Below are 21,447 nucleotides of genomic sequence, written 5' to 3'. Positions count from 1 at the left end.
GATGCACGAGGCCAGGAGAGAGATTAAGAGGGGGGCAGTGGGAGGAGATAGATACTGGGGAAATGGAGAACAGGCCTTGCATTTTTTTTTTTTTTTTGTCAAGCCTTCTGTGTGTGTGTGTGTGTGTGTGTGTGTGTGTGTGTGTGTGTGTGTGTGTGTGTGTGTGTGTGTGTGTGTGTGTGTGTGTGTGGGTGAGACGCGGGGAGTGAGCGATAGGGGAATATGGAGCCTAATATGATGGGCTAAATGAGGTGTAATGGCAGTAACATAGAGTGACAGCAACTGGGCCAGTGCATTAAGGGGTTAACCAAGGCCAGGAGTCGCTGACCTTCCCCCTCCCCTGAGACTGAATTATCTCTCAGCAAGGGACACACGCACACACACTATGATAATGAAGATGTGGTTGCACGGCCGCTATATTTCGCCATTCAAGAATGTTATGGCGGTAGTTTCTGCTGCTACTACCACTGCTATCACCATCAGAGCCGAGCAAGGGACAAATGGGACTACCCATGCACTGATTTTATGCAAGACTGGTTAGATGCTCGCCAAAACAAAATTTGATACCTTCAGGCTTACGGTTACGCAGCAAAAAAAAAATTGGAGGGGGCTTCATGACACCTTCGTGGGAAGACGTTTTCTCTAAGACGTCCTGTGCTGAATTGCTTTTTAAATAAGAAAGAAAGGCGGAGAAATGTGTGAAAGAAAAAGACACCGCAGGCTTCAGGTGAGAAATTAGAAATATTAGCATATTTATTACAGCAACATGAAAGACATTAGAATGCCTACACCCTTTACAACAAGCCACGCAGAGGAAACTGGCATGGGGACAAATAAGCATCGGTACGGTGGCCAAACAAAGAGAGAGAAGAGGAGGACGGGGAGAGACGGAGAGCTGAAAGTCTCAAATGAGAACCACTCATGAACATTTACAACACGGAGCTGGTGGCGAATGGAAACAAACATTGTAATTGAGATCAAGCAAACCTGGCCACATAGCTTAACCTTGAACAGGCTGAAAAGTGACTGAAACCCGTGATTTGAGAGCTGAAACCAAAAAGTTTGGCTAGGACATCGTGTTACACAATTTTCAATTATTTCCCAGGAAGTAAGTGAAGTAGTTCCAACCTTGAAGTTGAATGAGGCGTTTTGCACTCATCAAGTATTGTGTGGCCAAAAATGTCAAATTTCAAGCCATTCAAATTGGCAAATAAATTAAACTGTCATTTTCCTCATCAACTTTTACGGACCATCAGCTTAAAGGTTCATGATAATATTTTCATAACGAAATGACTTTCTTATGCTCAAAGGAATCAAAGTGGCGTTGTTGTTGGAAGGGGGCCTCTGGGTTGTTACAAAACCAGGGTGTTGATGTGAGGTCACCGATGAACACAGATAAATACTACCTGTATATACACTTTACTCTTAATATCGCCTCTGTAGGGCAACAGAAAAGAACAATAGCTCAGTAAATAAGGCATCTAAAAGGCCAGCGGTCAAGGGTAGTCCGCTAGAGTGAAATCATAGAGTTAGCAAGAGTAGAATGAACCATTTCTGACAAATTTGTATTATTATTATTTTTTTTTTTAATGTGTGGCTTACGTAACAAAGTAGTTAAGTGGTTTGACGAGAAGAAACGCAATTCTTCGACTGTAAATTCTCAGCATCTCAGCATATTAACCCTGCCATTTATTTACCAATTCTGAAGAAATGGGGCAGAAAAACACAAATTAAAAGCCTTATAAATGCTCGGCTGCCCTCTTTGGCTCGGCCCCAGCTGGCAGTCTGAGCACAGCTCCCTAGTTAATAGCATGGCATATGCTATGCAATACATACAGTTTACAATGGCAACAGGGGGACGTGTCCAATAACTGTAAGTGTTAATTAGCTAAAAATGTGACGTCACCTGGTGGTTTGCTGTGACTGGAAGCCTGTAGTTTGGAATTCGTTTGTGCCTGAAGTGGCTTTATGTGGACAATAGGGAGGAGCTGGGGATGAGCGATGGGTGCATCTCACTGAAGTCAGAAGTGAGCTCTGTGAGGCCTATCTATTTAATTATAGAGCAATTTTCAAAAAGACCAACAGCACACTGTTAGAAGAAGTGAATTTAGCTAAGGACATGATAATGACTTGTGGAGAAAATGACTGAGTCAGCATCTAGCCACGGCCTGTGGTAATAAACCTTCATGTTAGCTTCTATAGTCCATCTATACCATCGATGGTTTAACATAACCTGCCAGGCCAGAAACTACTAACACAGTTATATTGTAATTGCAATCATATTGTTGACCTTGGGAATAATGCTCACATACAAAGCTTATTGCAGCTCACATTAGAGCCCCTAAGAATGCATTGGCACATACTGTCTCAGGTTTTGGTTTTGGAAAAGACATAGCAGTGTCCTTCAAACTCTTTTCATGCTAGTCCTTGTAGTCCATGCAGCTCGTGAAAAGCTTGACTGGTGTGCCATGCACAAATACCATTACCAAGCTAAGGGAAGGCTTTAGAGCAGGGGTCCCCAGACTACAGCCTGGGCCAGACCCGACCCGCCAAATCAATTGGAGTGGCCCACTTAATGATCCCAGACAATCCCTCTAAACTTGACCAATTTTGTTTAAATTTCATTTTACTATCATATATTCCTATTTAAAGCTTGGCATTCTAATTTCATTTTAATATATACAATAATATAATATCATTGTATATATAATTATAAACATAATATTTTAATTATATTTATAAAAGTAGCTCATTTTCATCCCTCACATGATGGTATATTCTGACAAGTCTTTGCTCGTGACTGAGTCAATTTAATGACTTTGTCGCTGTATTTAGCGTTTATTTAGACCCCTCTAGCGACTTTTTTTTCCAAATAAGCAAATAGTGACAAATCTAGCGACATTTTCTGTTGCTCTTGGAGACCTTTGGCAACTCACTTGAGTAGTTCTCTTAATCCGTGCCTCCGACCGCCTTCGTCTGAAGAAGCTTTTTTAGAAGTTGTTTGCAGAAACGGGGTTAAAAAGTGCATGTTGTTACAGCCTAAGGTGGATATGCAAATGAAGCCAGTGCATCGATAAGGAAAGTCCATTCTACTCATTCTAACGCTATTTTAGAAACTGCAGTCACTGTCACCTGTCAATCAAAGCTGAAGCCTTGCGCCATGCTACATTCCTTTGTTCAGACCAACGAACCACCTCCCTTCACTTTCCTCCTGTATGAACCGCCCCTGAACAAGTACTTCAGAAATCTCTTTATCACAATAAAAGTACATCATCATCGTTATCATTACAAACATTCTAACATTGGAAATCAACACTGTACATATTTTACACTATGATACAATCATATATACTGTACTTTATGCCACTGTTGGTCCTATAGAGTACCACATATATTAAAACTGGGTTTGGGAATACACTTAGAGCAGGTTCAGTGTCATTAATACAGTGTACACTAGAGGGTCCCTTCAAATCTGCTTGTGTACTTCATGTGATAAGCAGCAGTTTTCCTCGGATAAGGAAAAACCAACACATTTATTTGCTTCTTGCTGTAAACATCGTTTGGTAAAGTTACATTATGGATATTGGTTTGAAAATACGGATGCTCGAAATAGGTTGGCATGACCAAGAAACAAGAAAGTGAGGCAGTACAATACACGTATCTTTTTTTTTTTTTTAAAGTAACATTTACCCTCTTGTGGTGGCACATCTGAAAACCAACACTGTTTATATTTCATCTTGCTGAAAAAGGGGGTTCATTCTGATGCTCCTTTTCATCAAGCAGACTATTTGGGAAACACAAAGCGCTGTAATTATTATGACTGGCCTTGTGTAACCATCCAAGCATGGGACTTGATGAAAGGAAAGCTTACAGTTGTTATGGTGGTATGTTGCCCAGATGAACATTTCAAGGTTACTGTACATGACACAACACTGGAAAAACAAGTCATACGTTCTTAACAGTGTCAACTCTATCATGACCTTTGCGTCACCTTTGCTCTACACAAAACACATTAAGTTTCTTAAAACACCTGAAACACAGGAAGGCAAACTTTTGGGCTGAGATGTTCCCAAAGACATTGCAATGAAATGTCCATAACGGACAAAGCTGATTGAAAAAGACAGTGGAAGAGTAAAATTTTGTCTGTGCTAACTGCATTGTAAGCAGTTTTAGCCATTTCCTTGCTTTCAGTTTCAAAGAACCGTGCAAATAGACTAGCAAACGTGCACTGGGTCTAGTTGCTATGGAAGTGTGTCTGAGAGCAGTCGCTGAGGAAGCCCTTCTCTGGTCAAATGCGCTATTTAAACCATACGCTCATCCTACACAAGCTAGGAAAATCTACATCCCTCTCTATCGCTAAAGGTCCAGTTTTTCTCTTCTCCTCTCCCCACACATTCACGTCATTCAAAATCTCGGCTCATTCATTGGCTTCCTGCATACGGAGAGCAAATGGAAGGGGCCAGACATGGACTAGGTAATAACTCCTGTTAAGGTTGAGCAATATAAACCTCACCACCGATACAAACGTTAGGTCCAGCTCTACGGTTGTGGGACACACGGCCCATATAAACACATATCTACACATATACATATCTTCTGACCCTTTTTAAACTCTTCGAGGTGAAAACTCCAACGAAAATGACAGTAGAAACCGACTGTACACCTCACAGACAGTGATGATAATTATATTCTAAATTTTTTTGTCATTTCTTTTGTTAAAAGTCTTTTTTTTTCTTCTTTTGTTGAGCGGATATGATGTGAAATGGTCTGGGTAGCTCTGGTGCGACCTTATCGTTGGGAATGTGCCTCAGTTGCTCCATTAACGGTGATTGTGTTGCTTGGGACTCTTGAGTGCTAAAGCCAGTGGTGCCCATCGAGGATGGGAAGAATGGGTGAACTGCGAGAAGGTGAAGGAGTCAAGCGTCAGTGTTGTCTCCATCTCAGTGTGTCTCAAAAGTCAATGGAGGCCAAACACAGATCATCCATTACAACTCCATTTGAGAGGGGAAACTCTTGGACAGGAGTATCCCATTTGAGTCTAGCTCACTGTGTGTTTGTATGGAGACTGTTATACTTGGACGTGCGTGCCCTGGGTCTGCAGGGTCTGCGCGCTGGACAAAATCTTCTTCTGGTGGCCGGCCAGGTTTACTCCCATCTTCGCCAATTCACTACACAGGAAAAAGAAATAAACACGAGTGTTAAGATAACTCGTTTTAGATAAGATGATGAAGTGTCAAGCATCCGCTTAATCTCCATCTCCGAGATACTTGTGTAAATCCCTGTCTTTAATTTGGAATGACACCAAAGTGGAATGTAATGCATCTCTTACTGACAATCTTGACCTTTTGAGAGTTTCATTTAACATGGATGAGACACCACCCGTCTGTACCTGACACTGATGTAGAGGATAGAGTCCAAGCTGACATATCCAGCACTGGAAAAGTTCTCCTTATACTGGCCCATGTTGATGGCCTGCAACCACTCATCCACTGTGCTCACACTGAACTCTGGGGTGGACGGGTCCTCCCTGCTGGGATGTAAAGCACACTCACAACTCAATAAAGTTTTGACCAGTAGAGTGGCTAAATACGTTTATTTTACTAGTCCTGAATTTTTATCTCCTCGGCACATGTATTACTTGGACTTGACATTCAAAAAAATGTGCAACACTCATTAGTTAACACAATTTTTGGTGCTAGATCTGAATCATATTAATTTTGCATAACGGAAAACATAAACTAAACGTTAACCCTAGCCAATGGTGGCTAAGTAGGATTAATGATATTACTCCTTCTCCTTGGCACAAGTGGGTTTTACTTTTGGAGCCCTTTGACCTGTTTGCTTGCTTCCTGTTATATATTGGTTTAAATTATCTGTGTGTTTATGATTGTTAATGCTCAGACTCAGTAGAATACACCTTCTCTGTCCATCTGTCTGTACATAGTGCGTCTATCCATGTCATGTAAAACTAATGATATTCTGCAGATGCATACAATACACCTGGGCATTCGAGGAGGCTACACTGCATTTGATCACTTTGCAAATATTACTTTGTTTAGAAAAGGTTCCAATGGATTGATGCATTGATGTGTCGTCCTATAATCTACATGTGTTAAGTTCAGTTTAAATTAGTAACTTTCTCCCACTGACCATACTGAGCTGTTGGCCAGCTCTCTGAGGCTGGCAGGGTTTCTGATGAGCTTGTCCAGGATCGTGACAATCTGTCCAAACTTTGGCCTGTCGCTGCGCCCCTTCTCCCAGCAGTCCAACATGAGCTGGTGCAACACCACGGGACAATCCATAGGGGCAGGAAGACGGTAGCCCTCGTCTATTGCTTTGATCACCTACCAGAGAGACAAGAGATTCCACGATCAACGCTAGACAAGGCAAATGAAAATGTCAGCGCAAATTCAGTTTCATGTTTAAGAAGCTATGCGCGAGATTTTGTTGCGGACAAGTGATCTGCAGTGGCTCACGCCTGAGACATGGTGTGTTCGTGACTCACATCCTGATTGGACATCTCCCAGTAGGGCCTCTCTCCGTATGAAATCACCTCCCACATGACAATACCGTAGCTCCACACATCACTGGCTGAGGTGAACTTCCTGTAGGCTATGGCCTCTGGAGCCGTCCATCTGATGGGAATCTTCCCTCCCTGCAAATGGTTCACAAGACACATTTAGTGGTACGCTGAATTTGGCGCCCTGAACGTTTGCCCCCGTGTTCTTAATAGCATAAATGCTGTTGTGTTAGTTGTTTTCTGACGAAGCGCTGTAATAAATCAGAGTGGAGCAGAAATGACAAAACCTATTAAGAAATAGTGGATGTGGATAAACCTGCTGCACTGCCACCTTTAATAGAAAAAGCAGGTGAGGTTGTGCACCCTAACAAACAAGCGCTCCTTTCTAATACAGTCTGCTGTCGTGTTTGTTCTTGCACTTGTCTTTCCTTTGCCATCAGTTTTTATTTCTTTTCTTTTTTTTTTCTTGCCTTTGTTGTTGACGCACGGATCAAAAGGATTCCATATGGCCCACTGTATAGAGACAATAGACGGTAAGGTACCTCCGCCCTCTCTCTTTCACACTGACACACGCACACACACACACATCACACCTCTATAGGCTCGCTTCAGCTCTTTAACATGCGGCAGCTGCCTCTGCACCACCTAGCATTCCCCATCTCTACTTGGTCAAAGTCAAATAAAAGACAAAGCTGCCAAGTCACTCGACACTGTACTTTTGTTTCCACCACCCCCTGTCCACCCCTACCCCATCTCCTCTTTTTTTTCTCTTAACTGCTCTCGCTGGATCTGTCTCCTGTCGTTCCCCATTCTCTCTCTTTCTGTCTTTCTTCGAGCCTCCCTGGATCTTCGTCTTATTTGATATCCACTCCCCTCTCTCTGTCTCTTCCCCATCTCCGCCTCGGCCTCTACTACTCTCTCCTCTCCTCCCCCCAATGCCTGCAGCTCTCCATCTAGGTCTCCTGACATCAGTGGGAGTTTGTGTGTGATTGCAATAGAGCAGTCAGCGGCTGATACACTCCTCCCCGGGCAATGCTAATGCCATATTAAAAATAACATCCCCAACACTTCCTATGAATATGAATAATGCCGTCTCCTTGTGGACATTTTAGATGAGTTACTCCACAGCGGTTTAACTCACTGACGTTTGACTTTCTTCATTCTCTCTGAGCTCCGTGAGAGGATGCTGATGTTAACAAAGCCTTCTTTGACTTGACTGCACACTGACAAAAATATTAAAAAGGGGAGTCATATGAGTGTACGTGTTCTTCCTGTGTATGAATTTAATTTTGGGAAATTAGAGGCCTGCTGTCTTCAAGTACTTAACAGCATAGGTCTTCAACGGGGGAGGGGGGTCCAAGACCCCTAGGGGGTCGGCGGAGGTACTGCAGGGGGGTCGCAAAACCTTTGGTTGATTAAACATTTTATATATATATCTTTTTATTTTCCCCCATATTTTTTTCCATCACAAATTTAAATTTCTTTAAAAACACATAAATATGAATCCTACCTACTGTACTACTGTACAGAGTAGGCCCCGCCCCTATCACTGCTGAGCCGATCACAAGGTCGCATGTTACACGCTAACTCTGTCAGGTTTCCCATAATTGGCCGAGAGCCTATTCAATTTCAATTTATTCGCTGCAATATTAGCAGAAGAGAAGCTAACAGTTTAGCACGGTCCCATCAGCCAACTACTGCGGCCAACATGACTTGCTTCACTGTCCCTACTATATTTAGCTATGTTTAAAGGTAAAACTTGAATCTGACAATTATTTTCTTTATCTGTCTATATATCAGTCAGGTATGTTTACAGCAGTTGCACGGCCACCTTTCTGTTGCACATGTTTGAAATAAATAATATTTGAACCTGTGTGTTATTTGAATAGCTTAATACTGAAAGCAACATGAGTAGGTAGGAGGTCCCTACTTAATCTATCCATCACTTTGGGCTCCTTGGCCTGAAAAACGTTGAAGACCCCTGCTTTACAGTATGTGACATTCCCCTCTGCAGTAATTCTTTGCTTCCTGTTTTGTTTTAAAATTCTCCCCTCTCCTTTCAAGTACTTTGGTTTCTGCCTTGTTTTGTTTCCTGTCTGTGAGATTGCCTGCCCCGCCCCGATTAGTCTCGCCTGTTCCTCATTAGCCTTCCGACTGTAGTGTATTTAGTTATGCATTCCCCTCTCACAGTTTATACTTTCTTATAGTGCAGTCAGAACAAAAATTCCTTATACAGCCAACCTGATTGGACCAGACTGGGCTTGTCAGACGGAATTTACAAAAAAAAAACATGTGAATGCTGGATCTGTTCGTTTCTCTCTGGTTGGAATGAATGCTTTCTCTTTAAATATTAGGTTACAATTTCTGGATGTACAGAGACTGCTCTGGTAGCAAAACAAGTTGTTCAAGAGAGCTTGAAAAATTTAACAAAGCCGGAAGATATCTGGGAGGTGTCGCTGAAAACATGGCTTCATCTTCATCTTCTATCTATCTCAAACTCACTAGTGTTGCCAAGAAAGTTGGGGAAAATACTTCTCGTGTTATAGTTTCAGCAGAGTCCATGTGAAGTTGGAATCAGAATAATTTCAGTCCATGTAAACGTAGCCAGTGACGGTTAATCTCTGTACCCTGTCCTATATGAATCATCCTTCATCCTTGTGTAGTCTCTTGCTATTTCGTATCTTTGATCATTTGTTTTTTTGGACTTTCCCTTCGATTCCTCCCCGCTGAATACTATTGTCTGCCTTTTGTCCGACTCCCTGAAACCCAAAAACTTTTTTTTTTCTTCTAAAAGATCTTGATCCTGTCTCACTTGTCTGTTGATTTACCAGTTGATGCGCAACCAAACACAGAGGCATCACTGTTAGCTCTGTTCGGGTCAGTCACTTTTTAGACCCGGTCTAATTATCTGCAGATATGTTTTGTTGCCAGGCTCTGGCTCCTCTTTGAAGCAGTTCTCTTTTTTGTAGCTTAATTTATGCTCATGGTTCGAGCAGTTTTTCCACCAGTCTGTTTCGGTTCAAGTACAATAACAAACAGGTCATCTGGCGAATGAACTGCATTTAAAGACATTTATTTATGACAGCTGCAGACTGTGAGAGTGTGTCTTACCCTTGTAGTGTAGGCGGCCTCTGGGTCGTCCTCCAGAACTCGGCTCAGGCCAAAGTCGGACACCTTGCACACCAGGTTGCTGTTGACCAGGATGTTCCGAGCTGCCAGGTCTCTGTGAACGTAGCTCATGTCTGACAGGTACTTCATGCCGGAGGCGATGCCACGCAGCATGCCGACCAGCTGGATCACTGTGAACTGGCCGTCGTGTTTCTGGATCGAGGGGCAAGGATAAAAGGCGAATTAATACACCGAACATACAGTAAGAGTTAAAGTCGACATCGAGCTGCAAAGGCGCCAGAGTGATTAGAGTTGGTTCCTTTAACTGTTAAAGGTTAAAGTTAAAGTTTAACAACTTCAGCTGGAAGTGAAAGATTCAATCATCCATGATGGCAGCAATCCACACTCTGAACGTCTCTGAGCTCCTGCTAACCCGGCGCTTTGACCTCCTCTCGGAGGGCGGCGCGCGAAAAGATGAATTCCTCTTTCCAGGGATCAATGGGGGATCACAAAAAAATCCTGCTTGCAGAGGATTGGATCTGACAGGGCAGACAAAACTTTCCTCTCTAACCCTGACCGCGTGCCCATGCAGAGCTCGCTGGATTTCAGTTTTGAGCCGTCTCTGGCAGAGAGTGGAGCCTGTTGATCGATGACAGTCCAACTCACCTTCCTCTGCCAATTATTTCTGCCCTGGGCCAACTGTCCCCTTTAAAAAGCCATTCACGTTATCAGTCACCCTCTCTCCTTTATATCATCCCTCCTTCCTCAGTCTCTTTGTTCTCTCCATCCATCTCTGTCTCTCCTCAGTCTCTCTGAGAACTCTGATACTTTGATTCGGTCTCCATCTATCTTTCCACCTTCCTTCATCTTTCTGCATCTGCGTCCCCCCGTACTCCCCTCTCCTCTGTCGTTTTTTTTTTTTTTCTGTCTCTCCCTCCCTCGACAGCTGTGGAGTAAGTTAATTAGCCGGTGGTTTTGTGAGATGCTGATTGATTGGACTGTCTAACAAACCTACAGACTTCCTCTATCAATCTGCCCACCACATTGCGTTGCCACAAAGGAGGACGAGGAGGAGGAGGAAGTGTGGGCAGGGCAGGGAAAGCAAGAGGAGACAAACGCGGGGCAGAGGGGTAAGACGGGGAGATGAGGCGGAAAGGATAAGACAAATTTAAATTTTTGGCTAACTGTTGGCTCGCATTTACTAGAGAACTCGAAGAGGAGAGTGGGATGGAGACTGACAGACTAAGAGTGGAAAAGGGGGAACGGTGGTTTTGTTATTTCAGGGGGAGGCCTGCTTAATAAATGGTCAGCGTAATTAAAGACACATATGGAGGCCAGATGCACGGATGAGCTGTAAAAACCATAAAACTGATTCCATAATTATATGGAGCCGCCGCGGACCCTCTTTATGACCCTCATTACAAGACACGCTGTAACAGGAAACACGCATGCATGTATGTGTGTCAGGACGCCGTGTGTCAGCCGCTCCTTATCCGTCGCTTGGTTTTGCCTCAACGTCGATGATGCGATATGTGTCTATTTAGCAACGGGCCCATCATCACAGCCTTAATGGGTCTGGAGCACTGCGGCGATTTCACTGGCTGACAAACAAGTCTGAATATGAATCAGGGGGACGTCGAACACGATGCACGCCAGGGCTGCGGCGGCGCTTTCCCCGTTTCCTCCTCAGCAAAATCCATACCGCCTCTTTGCTGCTAATGCTCATATTTTGGAAAAGGAATCGTGACAAAAACACTCATCAGTATTCAACGCCGTGTCCGTGCCTCCTTCCCTTCTTTGCCATTAAATAAACGGTCTTGTGTATGAAAGCCACATTTGAAACATTGCACTTATGAACAGTGTTCGTTCATAATGTCCGGAGTTTTGTGAAAGGGCCGCTAGAAAGAATAATTATTTAAAAACATCAGTCTCTGCAGTGACTTACTATTACATGAATTACTATCATTATGGGGTATTATGTGACCGGCTCTTCTCTCTTCATAATGCCGGTTTCAGTAACAAAGCAACGCCTCCGCGACCCCGGCTTTGATTTTCAAATCAGTTCACTGCTAAGGGGGTTTGCAGTTACCTGTTTTTTAAGGCCTCGCTTTTTTTTTTTTTTTTTGTTAAGTGCTGCACATGGGTTTGAGCATATTATCCAATATATTTCACAAGGACATTCCTCAAACGCTCGATCGGCAGACTGACGACGCCCCAAAAACATATCCGATAATGCTGTTTCCCTTCACTCGTTCGTCTCAGTTGCTTCCACGTGAGCAGCCACGAGGCCTGCGTGCTGTTGTAGTGCATTTGCAATGAAATGCTCCTTTTTGTTAATGTCCTGACAAAGCTAATGTTGCACATAAAGCAATGCACTTTCTTTGTTTTATTGCCCAGTTATTTGCCAGCAAGACACTACGGCTTTCTGCTCTGGGATATGGACGCTAAGTGCACGCCATAGATCGACTATCAAAAGTCATTTAATGAACATGTGGGGAGCCCAAACATCCATCTGAAAGAGCCTCCATCCATTTCTCTGCCCTTATTCGCTAAAGAAAGAGTTCACTGTCAGCCAGTGTGCGCCGAACATGACATGACTATCACCACGCCCATTCACTGTCTATTGATGGCATGTTTCTTGTGCCCATGACAATGGTGGATTCAGCTGAATATCAGCTTTTCATGCCATCCCTGAAAAGACTCCCACTGTGTCGCCACTTCGCCCTACCATGAAGAGAAAATGTGTCATTATTTATCACAAGATGCCGGATGTTCTCTAGCTGTGCGCCACAATATATAAAGAAATTGTCGAGTTCTTTTTTTCCATCGTGACAAATGCGTCTTTTGCATTGTGGTGGCTGCTCGTAAATATGTGGTGCAAGGCTATTTAAAAACTTGTGTCCTTGATCGTCTGCCTCCCGCTAAAACTCGTTTAGACTAAAGTCTGCAGCGTTGGAAAATGACCGGCTGTTTAAGTTGGATGTCTTTCATACAATATTTCGCATTATATATTTTCATGAGTACAGCAAATTGAGTAATTTCGCTCCGCCGTACTCTTTACAGCTGGAACATCATTTTCAGAGTGGCCTTTGTCGAGGCGCGTGGCCTTGTCCTTGGAGGGGAGGGGGGTGGGATGCGAGAGCTGCGCCCCATCCAGCCGAGCCGTGACTCACCTTGAGGAAAGTGTCTAGAGATCCATTTTCCATGAACTCCGTTATGATCATCACCGGCTTACCTGCGGAGGCACATAACAAGGCAGCTGTTAGCGGGGCAGAGTTACGAGGAAAGAAACACACAAACTATAAAGAGACGAGGCCGGTGAAGGAGCAGGGTCCACAGCTGTGACCAGCCCTTCTCTCTGCCTCTCTCTGGGGGATAACATGGCATGTCGTCATCATTCACACTGACAGCTTCTAATCAGCCCTCTCCATAAACGCCAGGAGATAATTAGAATGGACCAATCCACCGGAATATGTATGTGTGTTTGAGGGGGCCTCCTGAGATCTCATGAATACTAATCAGCCTCAAGGGAAGGGGGTTGCGGTTGGATCGCTGTGCACCTGCACCTGCACGGGTGTGTGTTTGCGTGCACGCGATGAAGGGCCGGCTGAGTGACGTGGGGCCCCCGCGCGCAGTGGCCCCCTGCGTGGCATCTGGTGGGGCTTACAAACGATTAACAAAGTACCTGCAATCACATGTACACGCACTCACATGTTCCCCTAAAAAAAACAGCAGTTTTACAGGGCGCTCTCTGGGCACCACCCCCTACAGTCCTGCTTTGCCAATCACAGATGAACACGCAATGCGCAGATACGACTGAAGTGTGTGTGTGTGTTTGTGGGGGGCTTGTAAACACACAGGCTGTGTCGTCGGTGATGAATAGGTCACATTTCCTAAATCAGACCTCGGAGATGCCTTGGACAGAAAAAAAACCTGGGGGGAGGGATAAAGACGGTACAATAGATGTCTAGATGGAGAGTGCTTGAAAGAGAAACAGAATGAAAAGAGAGAATTTCTTTCTTAGCGGAAAGTTCAGCTTCACAAGAGGTTCATGACACAAAATACAACGATTTTTTTTAGAATACTGGAGGCACGTGGAAGAAGAGTTAAGGAAAGGAGGATGAGAGAAGAGCTAGAGAAGGAGAAGGAAAAAGAGAGGGGGTGGGAAGGGGGTTGACGGAGGAGGGGTCAAAAGCTTGTCGTGGAAAGGCAGGAACAACACCACCGAGGCCTAGAGTAAGATTGTAGGTAAAGACACCAATACATCACCTTAAATGAATTCACTATCTCGGTGCGGCAAGCACACACTAACGCACACACAAACAGAGTCGCCTGGTCTCTGGTGGTGGTGTCTTCTTTGACAGTAACATTAGTCTCAGGGATAAAAGTGAAAGAGAATTGGATTTTCTTCTGCTGGGGGTGAGGACTGCTGGTCACATTTATCTCCACACGGGGCCTGGCTTGTGTGTGGTGTGTTGCTCTGTGTGTGTTTGCGAGGAGGAGGAGAAAAAGAGAGGGAGAGAGCTGGTTTCAGGGCCTGGCAGGGAGGGGAGGGGGTGATGCACGGTGATCACAGGTGGAGAACGCACCGTCTTTGTGAGCGTTTGTGTGTCGCTGAGATTGCGCGCTTAATTGCACTTTGGATGCTGGACCCCGGGATTATGAATGCACGTGTGTGTGTTCTGTGACAGGCTTCTGTGCATGTAAATGCTATATTCTACAAAGTAAACAGCCATGAAATGGAAAACTGCCCTTGAAAACCAATTACGTGTTTGAGTGTGTGCAGGTGTGTGTGTGTGTGTGTGTGTGTGTGTGTGTGTGTGTGTGTGTGTGTATAAGAACCATGTATAAAACCAGTAAAGGAGAATGTTGCCTTCAGGTTTGTGCTGTTAGATGTGGAGAGAAGCACAATAAAACACATTCATCCTCTTGTATCAGCTTAGAGGACCATGTTAACCTGGTACACACACACACACACACACACATGCACACACACACACACACACACACACACACACACACACACACACACACACACACACACTCTGCTATCGCTAGCCATCATCTGGACACCTGCCATACAGAATTATCCCCACAACTCTAAGAGATAACAGCAGCCACCAATGAAACCGACCGCGACGCACCCTCGCGCCGCGTATTAGCTCATTTCATCTCTTTTTGTCAGGTGCAAACACACGCGCTCAGTGAGCCCCTTTCACTTCACGTGGCAACTTCATCACAAGCCATTCACACACACACACACACACACACACATACACACACAGGGAGAGACAGGACGGAGGCTCTCTAGCTCCTCCCCGACAAACAGTCGCTCCTCGATTTCACCCTGAAAGCGCATAATTAACTAATCACATTCATATTCATTCGGGTTTATTGCCTTTCATCGCCTTCAGAAATAACCCCGCCGGTTGCGCAGCTAAAAGCGCCTGCAAGTGTACGTCTGTGTGTGTGTGTGTGTAGATTGAGTATTGATGTTCTGCCAGGTGGAGTGTGTTGGTGGAATGGATCAGAAAGGAGTTTGCGCTTTTCTTTTTTACGCCACTTTATTAAGGGAGAGGAGAAAGTGTTCTCTCCAGGATAAAGCTGTGGGCGTGTGTGAATGTGCGGATGAGAGACGCGTACACTGCCTGTGCGGTGGATTACATTAGGAGAGGCTGATTCTGAGTGTTGTCGGCGCGAGTGTAAACGAACGTGATAGACTCCGTATACATCTGGACAATTACATTATGAGTAGCTATCTGTGTGTGTGTGTGTGTGTGTGTGTGCCAGTGGGCCACATTACGGCGTTATTGAATGAGGCGGCCCAAGGTACAAACGAGAAAATGAAATAACTGCTGTATTGATTAATGTTAAGGGTCTGAACTAAATGATACAATGCTTTTAACGCAGGGCAGATCTCTGTTCTGGGAAGCGCCATGTGAGGTTGTGGGGGTGCGGAGGAACAGACAGACAGAAACTCAATAACCTTATCTCCTCTCTTCACCTCTCCTCCTCCCTCTTCGCTTTCTCATCTCCTCTCATTTCCTCAAGTTTGTCTCCTCGTCACCCCCCACCCCTCCCCCCTCTTTCCGTCACAACTCTCAGCACACCTTCGCCCCAACTCCGTCGTCCTCATTTATTCTCAACCACCATTTCATCTTCTCTCATTTCCTCGCTCTTGTATCCTATCTCACCCACCCGTGCCCCCTTCTTCCTTTACATCCCGCGCCTCTTTTGCCCCCCCGCATCCATTTCCTTTCCTCCTCATTTTGCCCGCGCAGGCCAATCTTCAGATCTGCATGCATATTCAACACTTGAACACTTTCAAACACCCTGACGGGAAATATTGAAACACTTATTGTTCGGCGCACAAAGGCGCGCGGTTAAAACTAATCACTAGTTCTTCAAATAGAAGACGGGAGAGAGAGAGGGAGAGAGAGAGGGAGAGAGAAAAAAAACCTGGTTCTGCGGGGTTTTAGCAGGAGCACCTTTGCGGCACAGCCTTTTCATGTTGCGCGTGCGTGAGTGTGTGTCAGATGAGATGGAGTTTGGTAATTGAGGGTTTTCCAAATGAGACAATTGTCGCTGCGATTGTAAAACACATAAAGGACGGATGGATAGATTGAGCGACGAGGGAGATAAAGGCAAGATAAGGAGATGGAGGGGAGGACGGGGTTGTTGGAGGGGGTTGCCGCACTTTTCTGATGTGCCGAGAGACAGATAGGAAGGGGGGTGGGGGGGCGAGATCTATTTTTTACCCCCTCTTTTTTCTGCATGTGGCGCTGTAATTAGCATGACAATGGCGACAATCAGGTGACAGACAGCAGAGGAGGTTATTAGAGTGGCACATGGCAACGGGCTGGAGGCTTATGAGGTTTTGAGCAGGGAACACACACACAGACAAGCTCTCGCTCACACATGCTTACATGCACACATGCGCGCACAGAAATTAATAAACTGCCGAGATAGGCACTCATGCATACACGGAAAACAACTGTGCAAAAATTTTATTAATAACACTGGGACCTTTAGTACCACAACAATCACTGCTAACTGTATTGATATTTACTACTTCTGTCCTCTTACCCGTGTACTACTCTGCTTATGTAACAACAACTATACCACTGATACTAAAATACTAAGATAATGTAACTGTGTCCTGTACTGTTGAAACATTTAGTTGATTATTGCAATTAATTACAGCTTCGCAGATGTTCTACTTTTTTTTATATCTCAGTGATCTATTTATACTTAGACTTTTGGTGAGAAAAAAAACAGATTTTAGGACACTAAGTGATCTTTTAATTGGGAAAGTAACGTGCAGATTTGGTTAAACTTGCGGAGGGCAAGATCGGATTTGCAGATATTTTTAAAATTTTATCATGATTTGCCCCCCACTACTCGGCTCAATGAGTTCATTAAACAAAATCAAAACTCATTTAGCAGAGCCAACACCAGAGGGGATCGGAAAATGTCATACAGAAAAAAAATAAAAAGTGCTTAAGGCCAGTCAGTGCGACGCAGACCTGGAAGAATGTGCACCGGACACGGGACACAACAACACGCCTCTAAGCTTTCTCTAAATGTAACCAGTTGGATAATCAAATACGTTGTCCTACTGTGTGTTTTCTTTAATGTTACTAAATGCCTAAGTTTTCCACTTTTTTTAATGTGTTTTTTTATCAACCCGTTTACACGGACGGATGCAAGTGCTACTGGTAATAAGGTGCTTTCTGAAATAATGCAATAATAATACTGTTTTTTTTTTTCGTTGTGAGTATTGTTGACAGGGCTGAGTGTGGCCATTGATTCCCTTCATCGATTAGATCCTGGTTCACAAGGTCAATTCAGTATCAATTAACTTAGAAGTATTTCAGATTTTAAAGTAGTCCACATAAAACTGCATGTTATTTTACTTTTGGGCAGCTCTTCTCTATTGTTCATACATATATATATATATATATTTTTTAAAATCTGATCAGCTTCCAGGCTGAAGCTGACCGTGCTCTCAGAGTTGTAGCGCCTGTCATGTTTTAGGTCTCCCTCACAATCTCATCGGGTGGTCTCACAAGACCGCGGTGACATTTCTAAGAAGAGGACGTAGGGAATGCTGTGTATTCGGATCGGATCTTTCAAATGGAGATTGATTTTATTCAGAAAATCATTAGGGATGCTACTGTTGTTGTTTTTTTTACTCCACTACAGCTACTGCAGCTGGTGCTCTTCGTACTAGTTTTACTCAGAGCAGTACCACTCCTACTGCTCCCACCTCTGCTGAGTGTAATGCTTACTCCGACACAAACCAATCCCGCACACCTGACTCAAGAGCAGTCAGGGTCAGTCTGTCTGATTAGACCGCTGGCTGGTGTGAAGGGACCAGCTGGTGCCGGAGGAAAAGGCCTGAAGGAATTATTGACCCACCTCAACTCTCACCCCGTTGCTCGCACACATGCACCCTGGGCTGTGACCTGTGAAATTACTGCCCTGCTAGTGAGATTTGTTTCTGAGGGGCTCTATCAGCTCCTCAATGTGGCGTGAAGGCAGGTGAGGAGGGAGACACAAAGAAACGCATGCAGAAGTAGGCGAGCGCTCATTATACACACTCCATTTTCTATAGGTTTACTATATTCAAAGAAAACAGGACCTTGACAAGCACCTTCAGATGGCTATGATATGTCAAGTCAGTGATCAGCTGATTCTTTTTTTTCCCCCTGTCAACTGCGCCTCTGTCCCAAAGTTTCGAGGTTTTGTCAGTAATTCTTGTGTTTATTCCGTCATTCTGCAGCAGCATGGCGAGCGTTAATGATTACATGTCTACATGTTACATGCCTCTCTCTCGCCTGAGAGAGAAAAAGACGGAGAGAGTGACAGAATAAAAGGAGATGAATAAGAAATGCGGTGGGGTCTCATTAGTAAAATGCACGCTGCTGAATATTCATGAGGCTAAAAAACACATCCAATTAACTTTATGAATTATTAATATTCATGATAAAAGCTTGTGCATATGCATTTGCTCTTTTGTTGTTGGCCTAAGTGCCACTGAGCACCGCTGTGTGATGGACTGACGATCTTTGTGTGTGCGTGTGTGTGGGTGTGTGTGTGGGTGACAAAGAGAGAGGGAGTAAGGTGAGGAGTTTATGTGTCTACTTGTGTGTTTTTTGTCAGTTTCTTTGTACTGACTCCCTCCTCTTTCTCCCGCAAATCTCTGACAAACATCTGAATTAGACGGTGTCAGATCAGAAGGAGAAATAGCAGAGAGAAGAGGAGTCGGACTATGTCCACGAGAGATAAAAAGGCTGAGTCCTCACTAGAGCACAGGTTATTTTTGCATCTCTGCCATAAAAACCTGAATACTTTGTCGGCCCCTGCTTTACGTCTTCCTTAATAATCTTCCTGTGTTTTAACCATTGACGTCCAATGGGTGGTGATTCTGGAGCTCAGTGCAGCGGCTCTGGTTGTAACCGTCTTGTCAGGCTGATTTCATAAACGGTCAAAGGAGGTGGAATGGACGGGTGATACCGAGACGCACAGCCAGCAACCCGTGATGCACCCACCTGCCACTCAAAGCAGTCGCGTCCTAAATTATGCATGACGCCAAGCTTTGATACATCCCAATAACAGGTGAGTTACTGTATATAAAAACGGTCAGTCCTCATGAATGGGGAAATTCAGTATAGAGGCCAAAACTGTGTACGAGGCTGGGAACGTATTCATTTCTGCTTTGAAGTCGCACATTTTAACATGTTGTGTCATGTTATATTATTTCCCTCTAGACTAGCAGAAAATCTGTATTTGATCCCAGCGTGTAAGTGCTGAACAGCCTCTAACCAGTTCCCCCATAACAGCGGCACAGAGCCAGAACTAAGAGGTGGATAATGGGGAAGACATTATGTTGTTATGTAAGATGTTAATGGTGATTAGAATGTAAAATCTATCTCTATCTTGAGGCTGCGCTGCACATAATCACACAAATACTTGACATTTGTCATTTTGTGCTTTGACTCAGAAAAAAAAACAGGCTCTCCTTCAAATTAAGAGCTCCTGTTGAGTCACACTCAGCGGCGTTGTGCACTGTATGTAGCCTTGGAGTGGTCCTGGGTCCAAAACAGAAAGAAAGAAATACGCTCAAATTCAGTCGGCTTAGCGTTTATGTAGATAGACGTTGAGTGGGAGTGACAGAGAGACGGAGCACTACTGAGTGAGAAGAGGAGACTGGGATTGACTGAAGGAGAGAAACAGGAAGGGGCTGAATGAGAAGATTAGATGGACACTGACCGAGAGAGAAAGCAGGAGATAGGGATAAAAGAGCAGGATAGATGGAGACAGAGAGAGAGAGAGAGAGATGGAGTGAGTGATTGAGAGAGCGAGGCCCCGTGATAACGAATCAGCTATCTTGTTGAACCAGGCCTGTGTCTGTCTCACCTACATGAACACACACACACACACACTCTCACTCTAATTGCCCAAACACAATCATGTGAAGTAAACAAGTGGCCGTTTGAGAGGTGGACAGGCGCGTGCGTCACCGGTGTGTTACCATGGTAATGGAGCTTTTATCTGATCCAGGGTCAGCTCTTATTTACATCAGCGACAGCTCTGCTGTCTCTCAAGCAGGTGCGTGATGGACAGACGCCCACACAAACCCAGAGAAAGGACAGGGCGAGTGTGTGATTTGGATGAAGTCGAGGCTGTGTTAACTGCATTGTCCTCACTCACATTTGGTGACGACACCCTCCAGCCTGATGATGTTGGGGTGGTCGAACTGCCCCATTATGGAGGCCTCGGACAGGAAGTCCCTCCTCTGTTTGTCAGAGTAGCCCGCCTTCAAACTCTTGATGGCCACGTAGATCTCCCTCTTCCCCTGCACCCGGAGCCGACCACTGCACACCTCCCCAAACTCTCCTACGCACACACAAAAAACACACAATGAAGCTCATACTAATTATGAATATCTATATTCTCTAGTCTGTGAATTGAGGGATTAAGTGAGATCATTCATTGAGTCTGATATCCAGTCATGTGCTGCATATCTGCAATTATTTTGTTGTACAATTGCTTCTGATTTCTTAAAAATAAGAAAATGCTTTCACGCTACTTTACTCTAACACGCTACTCTACTGCCAACTCACCAGCTCCAATGACTCTCTCTATGCGAATGTTGGAAGCATCTATCTCTTTGGCAAAGTCCCTGACGGCCTGGTTGGGGTCTTCATAGGTGTGAGGATGGATGTAGGTCCGGCTGCCTGGAAGCTTCACTGTGGAAAAGTGCAGAGAAAGGCAGGGAATTACATTCCGTCGCATGAACGGATCAGAAGAGAGAAAGTTCATACTTCTAAGAGGACACTTTACTCTATTGATGCACTTTCCCTCAGAAGTTGTCATGGATTGGAGTGTCTTACTCAAATATTTGTGTAAATCCGTGTCGAAGTGGGAGCCTGAGCGTGGGCACTCTGCTTGAGTGACATTACAAACGATTGCATAATGAAACACATAACTACTTTGTTAGCACGGGTGTTAAAATGACTCACAGTTTTAACAGGAACCCACAAGGAGCTTTGCTGTGCCAGCCAATGCTTTATTGCGAGAAACTGTGAAACAATGTGGTTTACTCGACTGGAGAACGCCACAAACTTGGAGGCTGGTGTTCTGCGGCTCGCTTCTTACGATGCATCCCCAGGTATGCAAACAAACTATGACTGATGCGTGCGAGGGAACAAACTGTGATTTTCAGGGTGTTTGTCGCGTCGCTCGGTTTGTTCAAAACATTCCTCCTTCTGTTTGTTGTTTACAGTCGTAGGTACACGCGGCGATGTGATTTA

General features: G+C 44.5%; 1 protein-coding gene across 3 annotated transcripts in view; it reads right to left on the bottom strand.

Annotated features, from left to right (window-relative positions):
• Positions 1-728: 728 nt before the first annotated feature.
• Positions 729-21,447, bottom strand: part of epha4b (eph receptor A4b) — an 87,145-nt gene continuing 66,426 nt past the window's right edge. The window contains exons 12-19 of one of the 3 annotated variants that reach the window (XM_047588620.1): positions 20,758-20,883; positions 20,345-20,530; positions 12,802-12,863; positions 9,632-9,841; positions 6,506-6,655; positions 6,151-6,344; positions 5,390-5,527; positions 729-5,168 (exon numbers count right to left, since the gene is read on the bottom strand). In XM_047588620.1, coding sequence (XP_047444576.1) covers positions 5,069-5,168; positions 5,390-5,527; positions 6,151-6,344; positions 6,506-6,655; positions 9,632-9,841; positions 12,802-12,863; positions 20,345-20,530; positions 20,758-20,883 — 1,166 coding nt within the window. In that variant the 3' untranslated portion in view covers positions 729-5,068. Of the gene's footprint in view, positions 5,169-5,389; positions 5,531-6,150; positions 6,345-6,505; positions 6,656-9,631; positions 9,842-12,801; positions 12,864-20,344; positions 20,531-20,757; positions 20,884-21,447 lie in introns of all 3 variants that reach the window. The other 2 variants (XM_047588619.1, XM_047588621.1) reach the window with 2 other exon arrangements.

This window comes from Mugil cephalus, chromosome 7 (assembly GCF_022458985.1).
Source record: "Mugil cephalus isolate CIBA_MC_2020 chromosome 7, CIBA_Mcephalus_1.1, whole genome shotgun sequence".
Classification (NCBI taxonomy): Eukaryota; Metazoa; Chordata; class Actinopteri; order Mugiliformes; family Mugilidae; genus Mugil; species Mugil cephalus.
Note: the sequence above shows the minus strand (reverse complement) of the source record. Positions and strands in the feature narration are given on the sequence as shown.